This window comes from Penicillium vulpinum (genome assembly GCF_028829585.1).
Source record: "Penicillium vulpinum strain IBT 29486 chromosome Unknown utg000003l_segment0_segment0, whole genome shotgun sequence".
In the NCBI taxonomy this organism is placed as follows: domain Eukaryota; kingdom Fungi; phylum Ascomycota; class Eurotiomycetes; order Eurotiales; family Aspergillaceae; genus Penicillium; species Penicillium vulpinum.
Window position 1 is genome coordinate 3,660,228 of NW_026643243.1, and position 19,273 is coordinate 3,679,500.

At 50.1% G+C, this 19,273-nt stretch overlaps 9 protein-coding genes across 9 annotated transcripts; 5 read left to right on the forward strand and 4 right to left on the reverse strand.

The window, feature by feature from the left end:
• Positions 1 to 1,447: 1,447 nt before the first annotated feature.
• N7479_006431 (MIP/aquaporin family protein) lies at positions 1,448 to 2,643 on the forward strand (the record flags this gene model as incomplete). The annotated part of the gene is made up of 3 exons (XM_057254125.1): positions 1,448 to 1,800; positions 1,864 to 2,410; positions 2,479 to 2,643. 3 exons carry the CDS (start codon positions 1,448 to 1,450, stop codon positions 2,641 to 2,643), a joined length of 1,065 nt encoding a protein of 354 aa, XP_057107987.1.
• An 887-nt stretch (positions 2,644 to 3,530) lies between these two features.
• Positions 3,531 to 4,632, forward strand: N7479_006432 (uncharacterized protein; the record flags this gene model as incomplete). The annotated part of the gene is made up of 3 exons (XM_057254126.1): positions 3,531 to 3,832; positions 4,000 to 4,243; positions 4,306 to 4,632. 3 exons carry the CDS (start codon positions 3,531 to 3,533, stop codon positions 4,630 to 4,632), a joined length of 873 nt encoding a protein of 290 aa, XP_057107988.1.
• A 71-nt stretch (positions 4,633 to 4,703) lies between these two features.
• N7479_006433 (ankyrin repeat domain-containing protein) lies at positions 4,704 to 5,723 on the reverse strand (the record flags this gene model as incomplete). Its single annotated transcript, XM_057254127.1, has 1 exon — positions 4,704 to 5,723. The coding sequence occupies one exon, from the start codon at positions 5,721 to 5,723 to the stop codon at positions 4,704 to 4,706; it is 1,020 nt and encodes a 339-aa protein (XP_057107989.1).
• Positions 5,724 to 6,644: 921 nt separating this feature from the next.
• N7479_006434 (GYF domain-containing protein) lies at positions 6,645 to 11,543 on the reverse strand (the record flags this gene model as incomplete). Its single annotated transcript, XM_057254128.1, has 4 exons — positions 11,351 to 11,543; positions 10,778 to 11,204; positions 7,021 to 10,717; positions 6,645 to 6,961 (listed from the first exon to the last, which is right to left on the reverse strand). The coding sequence occupies exons 1-4, from the start codon at positions 11,443 to 11,445 to the stop codon at positions 6,645 to 6,647; spliced, it is 4,536 nt and encodes a 1,511-aa protein (XP_057107990.1). The 5' UTR covers positions 11,446 to 11,543.
• A 74-nt stretch (positions 11,544 to 11,617) lies between these two features.
• On the reverse strand, positions 11,618 to 11,955 carry N7479_006435 (uncharacterized protein; the record flags this gene model as incomplete). Its single annotated transcript, XM_057254129.1, is given in 2 exon segments — positions 11,618 to 11,908; positions 11,923 to 11,955. The coding sequence occupies 2 exon segments, from the start codon at positions 11,953 to 11,955 to the stop codon at positions 11,618 to 11,620; spliced, it is 324 nt and encodes a 107-aa protein (XP_057107991.1).
• Positions 11,956 to 12,821: 866 nt separating this feature from the next.
• On the forward strand, positions 12,822 to 13,976 carry N7479_006436 (uncharacterized protein; the record flags this gene model as incomplete). Its single annotated transcript, XM_057254130.1, has 1 exon — positions 12,822 to 13,976. One exon carries the CDS (start codon positions 12,822 to 12,824, stop codon positions 13,974 to 13,976), a length of 1,155 nt encoding a protein of 384 aa, XP_057107992.1.
• Positions 13,977 to 14,787: 811 nt separating this feature from the next.
• Positions 14,788 to 15,279, reverse strand: N7479_006437 (uncharacterized protein; the record flags this gene model as incomplete). Its single annotated transcript, XM_057254131.1, has 2 exons — positions 14,788 to 15,078; positions 15,142 to 15,279. The coding sequence occupies 2 exons, from the start codon at positions 15,277 to 15,279 to the stop codon at positions 14,788 to 14,790; spliced, it is 429 nt and encodes a 142-aa protein (XP_057107993.1).
• A 690-nt stretch (positions 15,280 to 15,969) lies between these two features.
• On the forward strand, positions 15,970 to 17,433 carry N7479_006438 (ankyrin repeat domain-containing protein; the record flags this gene model as incomplete). The annotated part of the gene is made up of 1 exon (XM_057254132.1): positions 15,970 to 17,433. One exon carries the CDS (start codon positions 15,970 to 15,972, stop codon positions 17,431 to 17,433), a length of 1,464 nt encoding a protein of 487 aa, XP_057107994.1.
• A 649-nt stretch (positions 17,434 to 18,082) lies between these two features.
• N7479_006439 (putative alcohol dehydrogenase) lies at positions 18,083 to 19,246 on the forward strand (the record flags this gene model as incomplete). Its single annotated transcript, XM_057254133.1, has 2 exons — positions 18,083 to 18,892; positions 18,950 to 19,246. 2 exons carry the CDS (start codon positions 18,083 to 18,085, stop codon positions 19,244 to 19,246), a joined length of 1,107 nt encoding a protein of 368 aa, XP_057107995.1.
• Between the last annotated feature and the right edge of the window lie 27 nt (positions 19,247 to 19,273).

The window sequence follows — 19,273 nt, forward strand, 5'->3', positions numbered from 1 at the left end:
TGAGGGGGGGAAACCGAGAGAAGGGATTGGTGGAATTACCCCTGGTCAGGTGTGAGATGAGAAGTGAGAACGGGCTGTGCGACAACATGTATTGGCTCTTCGTATAGATTCTTATTCTTGGAATCGTTCTTGGAACTGAATTGTTAAATTAGCCAAGTGTCAATGCAATGTGGACTCATTAAGGAAAAGATAGCCTCAGGAAACGGGTTATCTCATTCCGACTTTTCCCTATACCCTGCCAACATGACCTTCCTGCATACTGTGGAGAGAGATCAGCAGACGATTGACGACTCGGTTCATTTGACGAAGTGTCAGATCCAAATCTGGGGGGCAATTGCGCATTGACTCGGTCTTATTCCATTGTCATATACGCACCACCAGCAGGGCAACCAGAAATATTCCCAATAGATGGTCCAAATTGCAACTACTAAACACGTCGGAATTTCAATATTTTCTGCACATCTAAATTGGCGATATTTTACCTCGGTGAAGACTGCATTAACCACTGAAGGACAAGGCATCATTTCTACCACACCCACAGAGTCAAACCCGGACAACCTCGGTTTCGATGATGCCACCTCCAAGCATATGGTCACACAGCCAGCGGTCAGTTGTGCCACTACCGATGACAGCCGAAGAGCGAAGAGCGATGAAATACTACCCTCAGCATCGTCATGGGGACTGATCTCTTCCCGCTATTATCGCTTCCCTTTGAGGAAGCCTGCCGCCTCAATGTGACACAGTCTGGACTTTCCAGAAAATTGTAATTGGGCCTGCGTGAGGTCCGGCATCCGACGAGTTGATGATGAGTAACAGAAGACACAGAAGCTTCTCCTACAGTCAGGGCAGTCATGGCAAATATCGGTAAGCTGGAACTATACACAGCATTGCGGTGTCCAAGAATTACCCAAAGGAGAGGAAAACAACCCAACCGGGATCGGACAGTGACTTCCGGCTACCCAGACCAAACGGCCCTTCCTACAAACGACCCCTGAAATAGACTATGAGCAAAGATGCGCTGTCAGAAAATTCTGCTTCTACTCTGTGTGGAGAAGCAACAAAAAGAACACGGCAACAAAAAGGACAATGGCCGGCCCATCCAATTCAATAAAAAGGATATATGCGCTTGATGATTCCGAGTCTGTCCGGATTTGACTTCAGCTGATATCTTTCTTCCCTGCAAGCTTACACACCCTCTGGAGCTTGGGACCAGGAGGACAAGGCACACAGACACACTCTCTCTTCCAAGACAAGACCCTGCATCAGCCAATCGAACCACCGTATTGTACGAGTGACAGCACAGATTGAGCGCGAAATTGTTGGTTACACGGTCATCCCTGGTTCTACGCCGTTGATATACCGGAAGAACCATCATATCGTTTTTATGTGGTTGGCAAGATTCCCCCCGGTTGGTCGTACTATATCAACTCAAAGTCCCAACCCAACCATGGCTCCTAGAGCTTGGGACCTCCTTTCGATGGCTACCTGGAAAGAGCTCGAGCTTGATCCAATGTCAAAAGTCCACCATGAAACTCTTTCCTCTGCTAGCCACGACAGTGGCTGTGGGTCGCTGTGTCTGGCTGATAAGAACGAAACGGCTATCCATCATATCAATCCAGAAGTTGAAAGCCCTTATACTCGCCCCTTGCTCTGGTTTAAACTGAGGGAGTACTGCCGTGATGCGTTCTTGGAGTTTTTTGGGACTATGATCCTGATTTTATTTGGGGATGGAGTCGTTGCTCAAGTGCTACTCAGTCATGGCGAGAAGGGTAACTACCAATCTATCTCCTGGGGATGGGGGTAAGGCTCTTCTTTTTCTATAATATCATATAATAGACTCTTCTAACCAGCCTCTTTTAACAGACTAGGTGTCATGCTCGGAGTGTACACCAGCGGGGCATCAGGGGGTCATATTAATCCCGCTGTGACATTTGCAAATTGCGTCCTCCGCGGATTCCCCTGGCGCAAATTCCCCGTGTACGCACTAGCCCAGATTCTCGGTGCAATGTGCGGTTCTGCCATTGTGTACGGCAACTATAAGTCGGCCATCAACGTCTACGAGGGCGGGCCAAATATCCGGACAGTCCCCGGCTACTCAAAGACAGCAACAGCCGGCATCTTCTGCACCTACCCAGCAGAGTTCATGACAAAGACGGGGCAATTCTTCTCTGAGTTCCTTGCCAGCGCGATCTTGATGTTCATGATATTCGCTCTGAAAGACAACGGCAATCTAGGCGCTGGGCCACTGACACCTCTGGCCCTATTCTTCGTCATCTTTGGCATTGGCGCGTGCTTTGGGTGGGAGACTGGATATGCTATCAACCTGGCACGGGACTTTGGGCCTCGGCTGACATCCTACATGATTGGATATGGGCATGAAGTATGGGCTGCGGGAGACTATTACTTCTGGGTATGCGCTATTTGGACATAATGTCAACCTTTGTGGAGTTTCCCGGCTTACGCATGTTTCTTTCTCAGGTTCCTATGGTTGCACCTATATTAGGTTGCACCTTCGGAGGATGGATCTACGATGTATTCCTATATACTGGGATGGATAGTCCAATCAACACACCCTGGATGGGAATTAAGAAGCTGTTTGGACCCCTTAATCAAAGGCGAGTCACGCTGCAGAGTCCAGTCTGAAATAATGCTGTCCTCACACATAACATCCCAAATTTAGGCATGGGGTCGTGAGTACTGCACTGGACTTGTTTTATTTTATTTTATTCATGATCTGTTGATGACAATATCGTGTGTAAAAAGGGGTGGAAGTTAACTATGGTTGTTATGGTTTGTATTTTTCACTATTTAGCCAGTTTTTGCAGCATTTGTTTCAGCCTCATGCAATCTACTTTTAAGTTGTCAAAAAAATCCATGGCTTTTGACGTTTTCTCTCCTGCCTAAGCCGTATATTTTAGTCGGGGTCAAGTATGCATCGTATCGATCATAGGGTTTACATGGATATCTCAGAGAGCTATACTCCGTACGTCTGGTTATAAGTACAATAATCGTATTATGCTCATTATTTTACTCAATAGACACATCTAATGCATACATAGGATCATGACTCTCTATCTTGGCTGCATAATTCCAGAAGATAACACAACAGATGCAGCTGCAGTGCTTTCAACTGACACCTGATGTAGGGATGTTTGTTGATTGTTGTGGCCATAATAAGCTTAGGGAATATCTATTTTCAAAGACAGTATGCAGTAAGCTAGACTTGACAAAAATTATTTTCATACATTGTAATTTAGCTTGTAATGGGAGACATAAGATGGTGAGGCTGTACATACCCTAAGCACATAGGTCCTTGCCCCTTGCCATTCTCGTCGACCACCGCCACCCCTTTTCTCTTTATCTAATTTAGTTCTCTTATATCACCATGACACTTTTTCAAATCACTTTGGGCAGGTAGGCTTAATTAAGACTATGATAATTCACTTGTGAAGGCGGTCGAGATAGAACGAACTCCTCTCGGCATTATTATTCACCCCAACCTGACCATCGTCAATGTTCTTGTTCTCACGATGGCGGCTAACGCTAACCCAAAGCCTTTTCGTGATCTCGTCGACCATCATCGCGATCTTTTTGTAGACCCACTCCTATGGACATATCGTCACCTCGATCTAGTGGGCTGTCGATTCGAAGACGTCGACACTACCATCACAGAATCGACTCAAGACGACTGCAGAACCGATGATGATCAAAGACCGTCCCAGAAGTTACCCAGTAATACAGAGCAACTTGCAACAAATCCCTTCCCTACCGTAAAGTATCGCTGCCTCGTCAACCTTCTCGTGGGCGAGGGACGCGCATTTGCAAAAATTCGGTAAGAGACGGGATTGAAGTACAATGTCTAACAAGTATATAAAAGTGACTGACAATTTTGCCGATAAGCAAAGGGACTCATTTTTTCTTTGCAGACCAACCTGTCCATCGGCCCCACTATACTGTTTTTTATCGCCAAGATCAGCCTGACGAACATGTTCGCAAAAGCTCCCCTCCGTTGGTAGGCTACCTGCACTATACAAATGTCAACGGGGATCGCAGAAGGAAGTTTGAGCCTTGTCCAGGCCCAAATGGAAGTCTCAATTTCATCGGTGCGCGTATTCTCAAGATACGACTGGCTCAGATCGCCCCGAAGGAATGGACGAAAGATCCATATTTCGTGTGTATCCTGCTGGCTCTTGCGCAGCTGCAAGAGCGCAAGCTTGAGTCATCGAAACCAATAACTTACACGGTATGGCTCCATTCAATCAAATTTGCTCTTCTTGGTCTCTGGGACTCTAATTCGGCATCTAGTCACGTCTTCTTGTGACAAACATATCTGACCGTGAATACATCCATTTTTACGAGGCTAAAATCTCTGCTGAACTTCTAGGGGTACTCAGAGGCCCCAGGACTACCACGGAATATACAAAATGGCCTACTATTCAGCAAAGGAAACTCCCATTCAAGCCATACGACACTTTTGGAGACCGAATTATGGCTGAACTAGTGGCTCCTAGTCTATGTTTCCATGAAACATCAACTATGTCTTATGATCTGAACGGTGTCGTTGAATGCGGCATTAAAAGACCATACGAGCAAGAAAACAACAAATCACACAAGATGAAACGAATAATATAAACCATATATAATATAGCGTCCCTTTGAACTTCTTCCCAAACACTTTAATACACGATTTTCAGTCTCCGTCCTCAGTATATCGTCAGCATATCAGTCCAATCAGCCCCATTTTCTAACAGTAGCTGCTGTACAGCAGGTGAGGCATACTTCCAAGCCCAGTAAAGTGGTGTTTGCCTCTGCCTAGCCCTAGCATTCACATCCGCGCCACGTCGGATGAGACACTTCACGATTTCTTCTGTAGTGCTGCGCTCATCTCTTCTGCGCCGACAATACGCTGCGACATGCAGTGGACTAGATCGCTTTGGAAATAAAGAAACCCTTGAATTCGCAGAAAGGCCGCATATTGTCCTTGTTTTGAACGGAGGTTCCCGGCACACAGCGCGGTGCAAAATAGTGCACCCATTGGAATCCCTCCCATTCAGATCGAATCCGTGATCGATAAGCAGTTCAAGTATGTCGCAATTCCTAGATCGTACAGCGCACACTACGGATTCAAACTCAATCCGAGCTCCATAATCTAGAAGCAGGCGAACTGTCTCGACAGTACATTTGTTTATAGCAAAATTGAACAGGCTCTCATGATAGCTGACTCCACGCTTCAGGAGCAAATGGAGTGTTTCGATGGTTCCGTAGCCAATTGCTTCACGTAGTAAATGTCCTTTGTCATCGTCGACCAAGGCAATGTCCGCTCCATTGTCAAGGAGCACCTCCACCATAGATGCATAGTTTGGTATTCTGCGCACTGCCCAATTCAACGGATATACTCCGTTGACTTCGATGTTTAGATCAACGCCGAATTTGATGAGAAGCTTCAGCATTGGCATTTGACCGGAAGCCACTGCACAATTGATCAACCCTCCGAATAAGAGGTTAGGCCCTTCTGTCTGAGCCCCCCATTCCAGAAGTAGGGCGAGGGTACTCTCATGGCCCGCAAGAAGAGCACTGACCGCGGGATAGTCTAATTGCGACCACTTTTGTTGTTCCTCGCTGTCGTCTAACTTAGCTCCGTGATTCAGGAGTAGCGCTACTATAGCATCATGTCCAGCACCCACAGCCACCCCCAAGGGTGTCCGTCTTGATGTTTGTAGCATATACGGTAAGACACCAAGCCAAGCCCCAGGTAGGCTCCACGCTCTTTGCCCCCGACGCGAGAACATAGATTGGACATCCACATAGGCTCCCCAGTAGAGAAAATGACGTACGCCTCTTTCATTCCCATCAGCAGCACATTTGAGCAAGCCCTGGCATCTCGAAGTCTTCACATTTTGTTGGTAGAGACGGGGAAGAAGAAGGGTGTATAGGCGATGGTTCACCTGTAGTAGGTGTGAGAGGTCCTCGCCGTATGTCAATTTCGTACTTATCAGGAGTAACAACTCGTTTGATAATTGCAGTAACGAAATCATAGCTGACGTTGATGGGCGATCGACATATGGGAGCCTAGTCCTAGCCTTCAAATAACACGTCAAATTAAAGGCGATTCCACTAGCGCAAGACATCCATGCAACATTGTGGCTGTCAACTGGTCGGTCGTCTTATGTAAGCTATTGGGGGCCGAATTTGAAGAATGAACCCAAATCGCATTAGATGTGATATATGGCGGAGGGCAATCGGATGGATTTTAATTCTGAATGAAAGGCGACACACATATACATTCAGGTATTTAGAGTTTGATTTTACTTCGAATTGAGAAAGACGATAGATTCTAGAAGGTAACTTGGACTTGTAAAGTTACCCTTTAAAATGCCAGGCCACCGGAACAGTGCTGAACTAGCTTCATATGCTTGTAGGCTACAGATATTGCTACAAGACAGGTGACTCTACGTGCTTCCAAAAACATGCACAATTCAGAACCGATACCAATGCTACTGGGAGTATGATGCTAATACACAGGCACGGCGAAGGCACGCAACGAACATGACAGGTATCTCACATAAATAGAAACAACAGATCTAGCTCAGGTAGCTAGCAAGGCTGGGAGAAAATCCCTCAGACAAAAAAGCTTATGCATACCATTAGCGCTTGCCCTTCTTGCGGGGAGCGACAACCTTGAACGCAGAGCTGGCAGCCTCTTCCTCACGCTGAGCAGCAGCCGCAACAGTAGCAGCAGAGCCCTTCTTGGCAACCTCGCTCCAGCCACCGCCGTTCTTCTGCTCACCGAAAGCACTGGGTGAGACGGGGTCGACAATGCCCTTATCGGCAAGCTTACGGCGACGGATAAATTCCTCCGCAAAGCGGCGGCCGTCCAGAGTCTGGGAGTTGGCATAGACGGAGTCAGAGATAATCTCAGCGTCGGCGGGCAGGAAGAGCAATTGCTGGACGAAATCGTCAACTAGAGATGTGATGTTAGTACGGAGACCATTTGAATCAATTAAAGAGAACAGAACTCACCATTGATGCTGCTGTTCAACCCCTTGCTCAGGGCCAGAGTAGCCCACTTGGTGAACTCCTCAACGGCCTGGTTAGGGTTGGACTGGGAGGTGCTGCCGCTTGTCACAGTACGGGTGGTGGTTGTAGTCGCGGGGCGGGGCTTAGCAATAAGGGGCGAGATCGGGACAGTTCCACTGGCTGTGCGGGGTCCTAGGGGCGGCGCAGTTGGCACACCCTTGACCTTGCCGCTAGCACCAACGGTGGTCCAGGCACTAGAGCCCTGGCCAACGGGGGAGGCGGGAGCAGGGCCCTTGCTAGCAAGATCGGCATAACGCTTGCCGACGGACGAGGGAACGGGAGGGCTTGGGGTCGCGGCCATAGCAGCGGCAGCAGCAGCAGCCGCGCGGTTCTTGCGGGCCTCCTCCTCCTTCTGGATCTGTGCGAGAGTCTTCTTAGCGGTAGTGGCGGTGGGTGCGGGCTGGGTCTTGGTAGCCCAAGGGGAGCCAGCCGAGGCAGGGGTGGCCGGAGATCCAGTGCTAGCCCAGTTGGCCGACGAGGGAAGGCCAGGGGCTGCCTGTGCCTGGGCTTGGCTAAGACGCTCTTGTTCCGCAAGGAATTGGGCACGGCGTGCCGCAGCGGCGACTTCCTCGCGTTGGGCGGCAGTACGAGCCTCGGCTTCCTGGATTTCCTTGAGAGAGGGACCCTTGGGCAAGTCATTTGCCTCCTTGGCCCATGGTGCGACAGAGGTAGGTGCAGCGTCAGGAGTCTGGGTCTGGGAGCGGGACCCGGTGGCCAGAGACTCGGCGACGTTTTGGCGGTTACGTTGGGCTGTAGGTGCAGGGAGAGGCGACGCGGAGGGTGGGGGAGGGAAAGGTTGGGGCATGGCATGGTCAACCTTGCTTCCCCAGACTGATTCAGTAGGGCCATGGATATGGTCATGTTCCTGCTGCTGCTGCTGCTGCTGTTGCTGCTGGCGTTGAGCAGAAGCAGCCTTGTGAACTTGCTGGGAAAGAGTAAGAGTCTCGGTGCCAGTCACTGAGTCGGTCAGCTGTTGAGCTGCCTCCTCCATCTCGGCCGCAACCTCTGCTTCAAGTTGCTGAGAGACAGCGGCAGGGTGGGTAGGGAGGCCTTCGGCCGTACGCATGCCCATCTCGCCCTCCTGGGCCCGAAGAGCATGGAACTGGCGAAGACGCTCCTCGCGAGCGTGTTGATCAAATGGATCGTCTTCATGGGCCTTATCAAAGTCTTCCTGTTCCTGCTGAAGGTGAGCACGATCCTGAAGCATTTGATTAACTTGCTGAGACTGCAGGAAGTTATCGGGCTGGCGGCCAGAGAATGAACCAGCACTGCCAAACGCAAATGGATCCTGGCGGCCGACGTTCAAGCGATCAAGTAGAGCGGGAAGTTGATCCTGGCTGCCGAAATCTGTTCCCAGCATTCCAGGTCCCACGTTCAAACCGCCCTGTCTCGGTGCAACACCATCGAAGAATCCAGGGACGCCTTGGGACTGCTGCTGCATGGGAGCCTGGATCGGGGATGGCTGGTAGCCAACGGGCGAAGTGATGCTTGAGAAGCTAGGCTGGCTTTGAAGGCTGTGTGCACTAGACTGGTGTTGTAGTGGAGGGTTCATGGAAGATGAGGGAGCACCAGGAGGAGCCATCTGTTTCATAATGGCCTGCTGCTGAGCCAAGTGCTCCTTCTGTCGAGCCATTAAGTACTGCTCTTCCTGCTTGCGTCGTTCAAGCGCATTTTGCTGCTCGGCAGTCAAGGTAGTGCCAAAGCTTGGGAAACTACCTGGGAAGGGGGGCTGAGCAGATCCGGCGGTCGTGTTGGTCCACTGGGCAACAGTGGGTTCTGGGCCATGAGGAAGGCCAATCTGGGGCACAAGGAACGGCTCGCGAGAGTTCCCAATGCGCCTCACTAGCTGAGCTAGCGGCTCAAATTCAGTGTCCTCAAGTTTCTTGATTTGCAGGTCTGGGCTGAAGAAGCCCGCCTTGAACCAATCATGCATCTCAAGCCCAGTCCACGGGCCTTGGATGTTGCCTTGCGGATCCCGATAGATCCAACGCATCCTATCCGGCATAACCATGGTACGCTGCTGAGAAGCGGGGATGCCTGCACCAGGAGTTTGACTGGAAGGAATATCATGACCAGCCAGGTTGGGAATAGAGCCAACGGCCGAGACGGGGGTTTGCGAAGCAGGCGTTGAGCCAGGATGGCTTACCTGACCCGCCTTGTCGCCTTGCGAGGGGTCAAGTCCATCTAGGCCCACAGAGTCGGGCCTTCCTTGCTCGTCCTGCATGGAAGAAAAGAGAGCACCGAGTTTACTTGATCGGCCGATGCTTCCAGTGCCAGTCATACCGGCGTGGGGGCTAAATAGACCGCCTCCGCCGAGGGTTGACAAGCTAGGAGACTGAAGATCGCCCATAGTACCAAAGATGGGGTCACCGAAACCACCACCAAATGCAGACCGCTCACGAGTGGGCGTGCCGACAGCAGCACCAGATGACCAAGTCGAGGCTCCACCCAGGGAAGACAGACCACCCAAACCACCCAAACCAGAGAAAGTGCGGTTGGCATTGACACTGGAGTTCTGGCTACGATCCACGGTAGGAAGATCGATTCCTGATCCAACCCGTCTCATCGAGCCGAAGGGGTTGGAGGGGTCCCGAAGTCCGCTGACTCCGGGATGCTGGGCCTGCTGGATATCCGATCCGTCAGTGTCGACATCTTCGGGTTCCACACGTTCGCCGTGGCGGTCACCATGAGGGCTCTGGTAAGGATTAGTGTTGGTCGGACTGGTTGGCTCGTGACCCTGGAGCAGGCTGGGAGTTGGGTTCCGCGAGTTCTCCTGGCTTTGCATCAACTCCCGGAATCCAGGAATGCTCGAGGTCATGCCGAATGCGCCAAATCCGAGATCAGGTTGAGGGGGACCTTCAACATCCTGAGACCCGCCAAGAGCGGCGCTGCCACTACGAGGCTCGTCGAACGGATTAGTTTCGCTTCGGTTGACACGAGTCTTGACGGAATCTCCCCAAGGCGACTGTGAACGCCCATCACTGTCGTTTTCAGCAAGACGTTCAAGGTTACCCATGGGCTTTTCCTTAGCGGAGCCGGCAATATCTTCAGAGCTATCCTTAGACAGCAAACCTTTGAACCTGCTTTCTCCGCGGAGACTTCCGTATCCCGGTTTTTTTTCGGTCGTGGGAGTGCCGGAGGCGGAACCGGAACCAAGAGAGAAAGCACCAAAGGCACCCATCGGAGAGAAATTGGCGTTATGGGAGGCGGAACTCCAGGGAGAGTTCGGTCCACCGACGCCCGTATTGATAGGATTGGTGGAGCTGCGCTTTAGAGAGCCAAAGGGAGAGGCAGGCTCCTCCCTGCTATCCTTGGCCTTCTCATCCACCTTCGGGTTAGGTTCTCGGAAATCTGTTTTGCGACGCAACAGGGCTGGAGGAGGGGTAGAAGTATTGGCCTCATCGCGGAAAAATCGGGAGTTAGAACCGGTAGGAGACATGGGGTTGCCAGTCGATTCTCCCGTTTCCCGGCGTCGGGGACCCGGGCGACCGGCGGTTGGGGAGGAGGTGGTGTAGGTATTGATATGGCCCTGAGGATAGGAGATCGAAGACTTGCGACCTCCAGTTCCCGGGATGACGTTTTCCTTCGCGGCGTTTGTTGGGGGTGGCTTCAGAGGAGAATTGACAGAAGCGGCGAACATCTATTAAGCTTTTTAGTAAGAACACTCACCCAAACCCAAAAAATACAACACAACACGAACCTCTCTCTCGTCCTCTGTCATACCCGTGATTCCGAGGGGCTCGACCTGGCCGCCGTGATCCCAACAAATCTCGGGCCCCGCAGAGTTGTTCTTGTGGTCGTCCCGCTTCCCCCACGCTCCATTCACAGGAGCAGACACAGTGTGGGGATCCCAGTCGGCCACGAAGTATTCCTCCACGTTCTTACTCAAAGCACCTTCCTCCCGCTGCAATTTATACAGCTCTAGAAGTTGATCCTTGGAGTACCGGGCGTCCCCATTCCGTGCAATGCTGGAAGTATTTGAGCTCAGGTGTGGGGGGATATACGCGCCGCCGGCCGTGGGTGTCGAAGCAGATGCAGGCTGGCTACTATCCCGGTGTTGGGAGGGGGTGGTAGCAACAGAAGGGCGGCGGAAGGTCTGCGTAGCTCCATTCATGCGGTTTCGAGACCTGGTAGACATCGAAAAGTTAGCATCGGATATCTGAAGCTCAAAACATTGGCGGTCACAGCAGTAAGCAACGATCTTGGACCGACTCTGTTAAAGAACAGCTAGTGGAGGGGTTTTGAAAAGGTGAAACAGTGTCTGCATGCATACCATTCTCCGCTAGTCGAACCGTCCCCCCTCCGGCTGGGGTCCTGGGTGTTGCCGGCAGCGGCCGAAGCGAAACTCGATGGAAGTGGTGTAGGCATTGTGGTAAAGAGGCTTGTATGGTCGGATGTTGATCCCCCACGTAAAAACCGATTCTGAGATAGTTATCGCGAAACCTGTGGCGGGCTTGCAAATGAATGTGTGATGCGAATGGATAGGTCGCAAGACACGAGATTGGAAAATTGGGTTGAGTTGGAGGATGACAGCTAGGAGCTAGTCAATCGAAGAAGTGGAGAGCTGTAAGAGAGGTAAATGCAGATATGCGAGCGCCAGACTAACAAGGTCGAGAAAGAGGAGATCGAGTTTCGATTTCGCTTGGGAAGTTTCCTGGAGCAAAAATGATTTTAAGCGGTGGCCGTGGCAATACGCGTGCCTTGTTGTAAATACCGGGTACAGGATTGCTAGTGGTCGCGTGATTTGCCGCCTAATAGTGGAGAATATAGCGTATTTGGCGGAATCACAATTACATACCGCCAAGACCAGGTATCCGATACACGCACAACACTGTGTCTTCATACTCTGCCCAATGTACCTTGTACCTTATTTGACATTATTCTGCCCAATCCTGTCTAGCAAACAGAAAAGACATCATATGAAAGATGAGAATAGATTCCCCAAATAATCAAGGTTGGTTTTAAGCCTGATTTCTTTCTTTTTCCTTACCAAAAAGACTATAGATAGCAAATACGTATCCAGTTAGGTGGCTTGACGCAAGCAGAAAGATGTGGAAGCAACAGGATAGATCTGTATTCCCCACAAAGGCCACGCTCATCTTTTGATTGGGAGTTCAACTGCTTGAAAGCAGTTGACAAGTTAGGGATTGGATTGGGCTTTGTCTAAGAAAGAATACAAAGGAGAACGTTTGAAGGTTCCACAAAATGCAATAGAAGGGGCAGAAATGCATATACTATCCCTTTTTTACCCAACCTTCGCAATGCTGGGCAAACATGTCCTGTCTTAAAAAGATTCAACGGTCTTATGCCTCTTTAAATTCGGGCTGGAATCCGGTTGGATTAAGAATCCCATTATCCGTTGTGCCTGTCAATAGGGCTGGATCATTGTGTCGCCCTTTGTAGACCTCTACTCCACCCTATTTGTCCCTTTGATGCTTCATTATACACCTACAATGCTTTCTAAGATCTGCTCGCTCTATGAGTAACACAGACACAAAATGAAACGACACAATGAATGTCTCGGTCCAAATTGATATGATGGGCTCAGTCTTAGGGCTTCATAGATGTTATCAAGACTCTATAAAAGTGACGTCCCCTTTCCGGCAATTCCCTCTTCACGGTTCTTTCGTTCCAAGGCAATCCGGTCAGGTCTCTATGAACTATAAGCTTTCTTGCACAACAAAGGTCAATTTCTCTCTCTTGTCTTCCGGTATTCAAGCTCTCGTCGCCTGTGATCAAAGAACATGAGGCGGTCCAGAATCAGCGGCAGATCTAAATCCAACAATACAGGATTCGACTGGTACTTCGCCGGCGAGCCAATGGACAAACGACACTCTCGAAGCAGCCGAATCAGGCTAGTTCGCTACGTGCCTGAGGGGGAAACTTGTGCCCACAGCCGATGCCCGTCGCCATCTCCCAGCCCAGAAACGGCACCTTGCTCCTGCGGCAATGAATGCGAGGTTCATTCCCATGGAACACGCTCCCCGTCCCCAAGCAAGGCTGACTCCTCTGGTTGTGAGGCAGTCATGACATGCTGCGGAGGATGCCATGCCATCAAACGCGAGTCCGGGTCCTCTGGACAGGAGAAAGCCACTTGCTCCTGCAACAATCGGTGTGAACGCCACTCGCGCGCAACGCGCCCTATCACGCCGAGCAGCAGTGAACACTCTAGCTTTGAATCAGCCACAAACCGCTATGGTGGTCGTCACTCAAGACAGGAGCGTCGGTCCAACAACACACATCCCACCACGCCGAACAGCAACGATTTTTCAGACTACGAACCGCCCAGAAGACGCCGCCACGGCCATCGCTTCTTCCCAACCCGCGAACCAGAGCACCATCTGCAGGTGGAGAAATGCCAATGTGAATCCCACGCACGCCCTGCCAGCACACCTGCCATGCCAAGCCAGAGGTACAGCTCCCCGCGTGCGACATTCGCGACAGCGCCGCCACGCTCTGGTCCAATGTTCCAAACCCATCAGTGTCGCAAGGCATCCTGGTGCGAAAGTCACCCGGAGGCCTGCCGAGCTTCGATGCCTGCGCCTTCGCCGGTGCCGATATCAACGCCAACTCCGTCACGTCACAGCTCGCGTGTCAAATCAGACCCAAAATGCACTTGCAGACGGTCTGCTTCTCCTCCCAAGCAGGTGCCTCCCCCAAAGCCAGTGTCTTCTAGGCATACATCTCCCGCGCCTAACGTCCAGCGTTGTAGCTGTCTTCTCGATGGGTACCATGCCGATGACTCTGGCTACTATTATGACGATGACTCTGGGTCCGATAACTCTATTCAGGCCATGCCTGATAACGACAGGGATGTGGATGAGACATTTTGTATTTATCATCACCGTTGTCGTCCGAGATTTGAGTGTGGTCTTGGCTGGGTGTGCGGGAGGGACTAAACAAGATGTGCTGTGTTTAGCTTCAATAGATGGGTGATTGTTGTTGTTTTCCCTTGCTGCTTTTCTTTTTTCTGGTCTGTGTTCTCTTTGGGTTTTGAGGCATCAATCTGAGATATGGGGATGTTTGTTAGAATGACTCTCAGTTCCGTGTCAGAGGTCGAGAAAAACTCCCTCCCTATTCTCCTTTTTCGTGTGTCTAAATAACGGTCTTGATTTATTGCGACACTCCTTCAATCTAGATCAACAAAAGAAATCATATGGTATGATGAACGCTACAAATCCGATACTTCCTTTGGCATTATTGTAGCCTCTGCTTTATGGTCGAGGTGTAAGCCCACCCATTTATGTGCTCAATATCTTCATCCAGGATGCCACAGTTTTGGTGGTCGCTTCTGGTAGTGCATGGATGGTCACCACGTGCTATCCTCGAGTATGGCATGGCATCAGTTAGCTTGCCTCGAATTTTTACTTGCTCTCATGACAGGTGTTCCATATTACTCTATCCATTAAGTATACGCTACCAAGCAACCTACATTATACCTGATAGATTACGAGATCCCAAGCGAATTAGGCCAATGTCACCAAGCGTTATTGCGATATCGCATACCTCCAAGGTTATGGGAAAAGAAGTTTCACATCACACCCTTTACTTTCGTTTTATCTTCACTGAAGTTGTTTGGAATGTTCATTTCATTTTCAATATTCATAGAAGGTCTTGTTGTGGTATGGGAGAACAAAGTACAATCAAAAAAGTAACGTCTCCTCAGGACGCTCCACAAACAGAGACACAAAAAACAAGTCATTGAGGTGCTTACTCCGCATCCTCTTCATTCTTGACAGCCTCGGCATCCTCACTCTCCTCAGCCTCCTTAGTATCCTTGCAGTCGTCAATATCCTCCATGGTGGTCTCAGGATCGGCTGGACCAGCGACGGCGGCGGTAGCAACGGTGGCGGTAGTGACGGTAGCGGCAGCAACATTGGCGTCAGTCTCCTTTCCGCTTGTCTTATCGAAGCCCTCAAGTTTGGCTTTCAGGCGGAGCCAGCGCATGCGACAGGCACCCACGGTAAGGTTGAGCTCCTGAGCTAGAGCTGCGATGCTGATCTATAAGCAATGTGAATTGAGTATGAGGCATCAATCATTCAAACCGAGATGGGATGATATTACTTCTTTGTCAGTCAGCTTGAACACCTTCCAGAGGAGCATCATCTCTTCGTCTTTGAAGCTGGAGCTAGCAGCCTGGCGCTTGCGAGGGGAAGCACGAGGGGCAGCGCGAGACTTGACGACAGCATTGACTGGAGTCATGGTAGATGAGAAGGATGAGGATTGATGGAGAAGATTAAAACGGTTTTTTTTTGAGTTTTCTCGGAGTCAGGTAGTGAACAGGATGAAAGTGTGAAGAGGAAAAAAGACCAAAGGGTGCCGTGGTACGTTTATATAGTGCGTTCGCTGAGTCGTTGTGTTTGATAAGCTGCGCAGCTGAGTCGTCAGATAATGCTTAATCGTTGATTTTGATACGATTTGATTGCAATACCGGTGTTTGGCCATGAAAAGGGCCAAATGCGGTAGTCACGAAAGGTGCTACTCAAAGGTGCCCTCAAATATTCTTGATATTTCATTGCCAACCGCATCTTGTGTAGTGCTCGATAGCAGAAAGGGCTGTTCTCGCTGTAATAATTAGTTCTAGTCGTGCCATCACGCGAGTGAGATGATAGTCTCTTCCTCATAGAGCCATGTCGGTTTGCCGTTCAAAGTTATAATATATATTCCCGGAGCTAGGTATAGATCTACTCTATGTAGATTAGTCATTGTAAGCTAGCCACCTGGGCAGCCTTAGAATAATATCCCATTGCGCCCGTATGTTTCCCTCAAAGGCCCCAACCCGCGCAATATTATTGATTATCTCCTTAGCATCTGTCACTCCATCTCAAGCAGAGGACAAATTGTCTTCGAGCTCATCCCCCCAGACAACCGCCTCCCGAGTCTTCATTCGAAATGTCAATTTCAACTGTTTCAAACGAATTATTGCTCCTAATTGCGCAGCAATCACAATCACAAAATGATCTCAACGCGCTGATACAAGCCAACTACCACTTCTATCGTCTGCTAAAGCCCACGTTGTATCGATACAACCTTTGCCATCAGAACGGGGATGGTATCCTTCGGGCAGCTAAGTTAGGATCTATCACTGCGGTAGCTCAGTTCATCAAAGAGGGGTATATTGTGAAAGGCCGACCCGTCCATGACAAAGAACACGTGCTAGACAGATTTGGACAACAGGTCCCATGTTCGTGTCATTTAGAGCACCCGATACTGTATGCCGCGGAACATGGGCATTCGGCGCTTGTCGCATATCTTCTGAGTGTGGGCTCAGAACCAGATCTCAAGAATAGCCTAGGTCAAACTCCTATGCATCGAGCGGCGAAAAACGGGTGTCTCTCTGTTGTCAAGGTCCTTCTAAGCGCGTGGAAATTTCCTATAGATGGCGACGACACATTCACCTTGACTCCTATCAAAGAGGCTGCATTAAGAGGACAAACGCAGATGGTCGAATGTTTTTTATCCTCTTGTCTAAGCCCCAGCAACTATGCTTCTTCATCTCTTCCATTTGCCGCTGTATCCGGTGATATGGCGTTGGTATCGATGATCCTTGGCTATGGAGCAGATATCAACCACAAGTATATTGAACGGCATGTCCCTAGGAAGCCTATAAATCCATATGGAGGGAAAGGGCACGAAGCAACAGCACTATCAGTGGCAGCCACATACGGCCATTTGACTCTTGTGAAATTTCTGCTTAACAACGGCTCCGACATTAACCTCAAAACGGGGTTCCCGTACCCCACTCTGTGGAAGACCCCTTTGCACCTAGCAATTGAGAAAGGCCATGAGGAGGTTATCAAGGTGCTTTTGGCCCACAGTGCCGATATCGATGATGAACATTTACGTGAGGCTGTTTTACAAAACAACAAGAAACCGGTAGAAATGCTACTCGCCAAATACGGAGCTGAGAATTGTCGGTCCAATCTTTTAAGGCTTGCAGGAAAGGTTGGTGACGTGGAGATTTGCCAGATGCTATTGGATAAAGGCTTTGATCAAGAAGAGGCTGTCGTGAAAGCAATTGAATTTGGTCAAGACGCAGTCGTCACCCTTCTCCTGGCACATGGATTGGATAGTGACTTACCAACCCTCTGCGAGAGTGCTATCGGCCTAGCAATTATTCATCGGCAAAGCGGCATCATGGAAATCTTATTGAGCCACGGCGCCCATATCTACCCGGAAACTCTGAAATCCGCGGGTCTCTTTGCCCCTGAGCACATAGGAGCGTTAGCAAAACAGTTCCCTGTGCATTCCCTCAGAAAAAAAGAGATGTATCCCTCTGTGTATGCCCGGACGCCTGGCCCTCAACCTCGAATTTCTGGTGCTGATTACGGTTCCACCCAAAGGAGGCTTTGGTAGAAGGAACTGAGAGCTGTATAGAATCGTGACACCTCTGTTGTAAAAGGATGACATATTGAATTGAGATCATAAATATAAAAGGAGAAATAGAGGAAAGAGAGAAAAGAAATTGTTAAGAGAATCACCTTTATATAACGATAGTACTCTAGACTTTCTTAAGGTGTCCCAGTAATCGTTTCTTGTCCTAGTGTTCCCCATCAGAACCCCCAGGGCGCTGAGGGCCTCGGTGCCTTGGTAACTGGGGGACTGAGGTCCTGAAACCATGTCGCGCGACCTAAAATCCGGTGCATACACAATGTATGAAACAGCAGCTAACCCGAAAACACACTTTACATTCTACCGTTCGACGAACATAGCTACATACTATGAATCTGGTTGCTTTTAGTTGCAGTTTGTTTCAATTCGAGCTTTGCATTCTGAGTTAGATCCAGTATATATAAATACTGCTTTCCAATCCCCTTCAACAGTTCAACATGTGGTGCCGGACATTCGGCCCCAGAGGTGCAATTAAGAACCTTGGAAACCCCGGGGCCTCGGCTATTGATTACAGTATTGATAAGCATTTAAGCATCCCCGCACGACCATCACGGGCGCCCTAACTTCCATCAAAGCTCAATTTATATTAGTATCTTCATCTAGCACATTCAAAATGTCCAAAGCAATTTACATATCCCCAATCGACGGCAAGCCCGGCAAGCCAGGGCAGGTCTACTATCCGCTCTCCCTACGCACCTTGCCCAAACCTTCCCCGCAAGGGGGTGAGCTATTGATAAAACTAACAGCTGCGGCGCTCAATCACCGCGACCTCTTCCTTCGCCAACACCTCTACCCTGGCTTGACATTCGATGTGCCCCTGCTCGCAGATGGAGTCGGTACCGTCGTCGGTGCTGGCCCGAATGTCCCCAGCCCAGAACAATGGCAAGGCAAGCGGGTGATCCTGAGCCCCGGTGCTGGCTGGAAGGATTCACTAGATGGCCCAGAAGACCCCGCCGGATACCGAATTATGGGAGGCACCAAGCTTTTGAACAATGGGACGTTGCAGGAATATCTTACTATCGAATACTCCGAGGTCGAGGAGGCCCCTGAGCATCTCTCTGATGCCGAGGCTGCAGCTCTGCCCCTGACAGGCTTGACAGGCTGGAGAGCTCTTGTTACCAAGGCTGGTGAGAAGAACTCTGGGGATGGTGCTGCTGTATTGGTTACTGGAATTGGTGGCGGTGTCGCTCTGATGGTGCTGCGGTTTGCTGTTGCCAGAGGTGCGCATGTCTTTGTGACAAGCTCGAGCGAGGAGAAGATCCAGAAGGCTGTTGAGCTAGGTGCAGCCGGCGGTGTTAGCTATAAGGAAGAGGGGTGGGAAAAGAAGCTGTTGGGTATGCTCCCAGCTGGAAAGAGGAACTTCGATGCCATTATTGATGGTGCCGGTGGTGACTCCATTGAGAAATCTGTTAAATTGCTAAAGGTGAGTGCAACAATGGAATATTCGTTCAATTACAGATGAAAATACTCACATTTCCAGGCCGGCGGTGTCCTCTCTATCTATGGAATGACTGTGTCTCCTAAGATGCCATTTACAATGTCTGCTGTCCTCAAGAACATCGACGTCCGCGGTTCCACGATGGGCTCCCGAAAGGAGTTCAAGGAGATGATTGAGTTCGTCAATGAGAAGAAGATCCGCCCTGTAGTGTCGCGGGTTCTGCAGACTGAGCTAGATGACCTGTCCGCAATTGACGGGCTGTTCGAAGAGATGAAGAATGGCACGCAGTTCGGAAAATTGGTGATTGAATTTGGCAAGTCTACGGGCAGCAAGCTGTGAACACATTCTTGTTACGATTCCCATGGA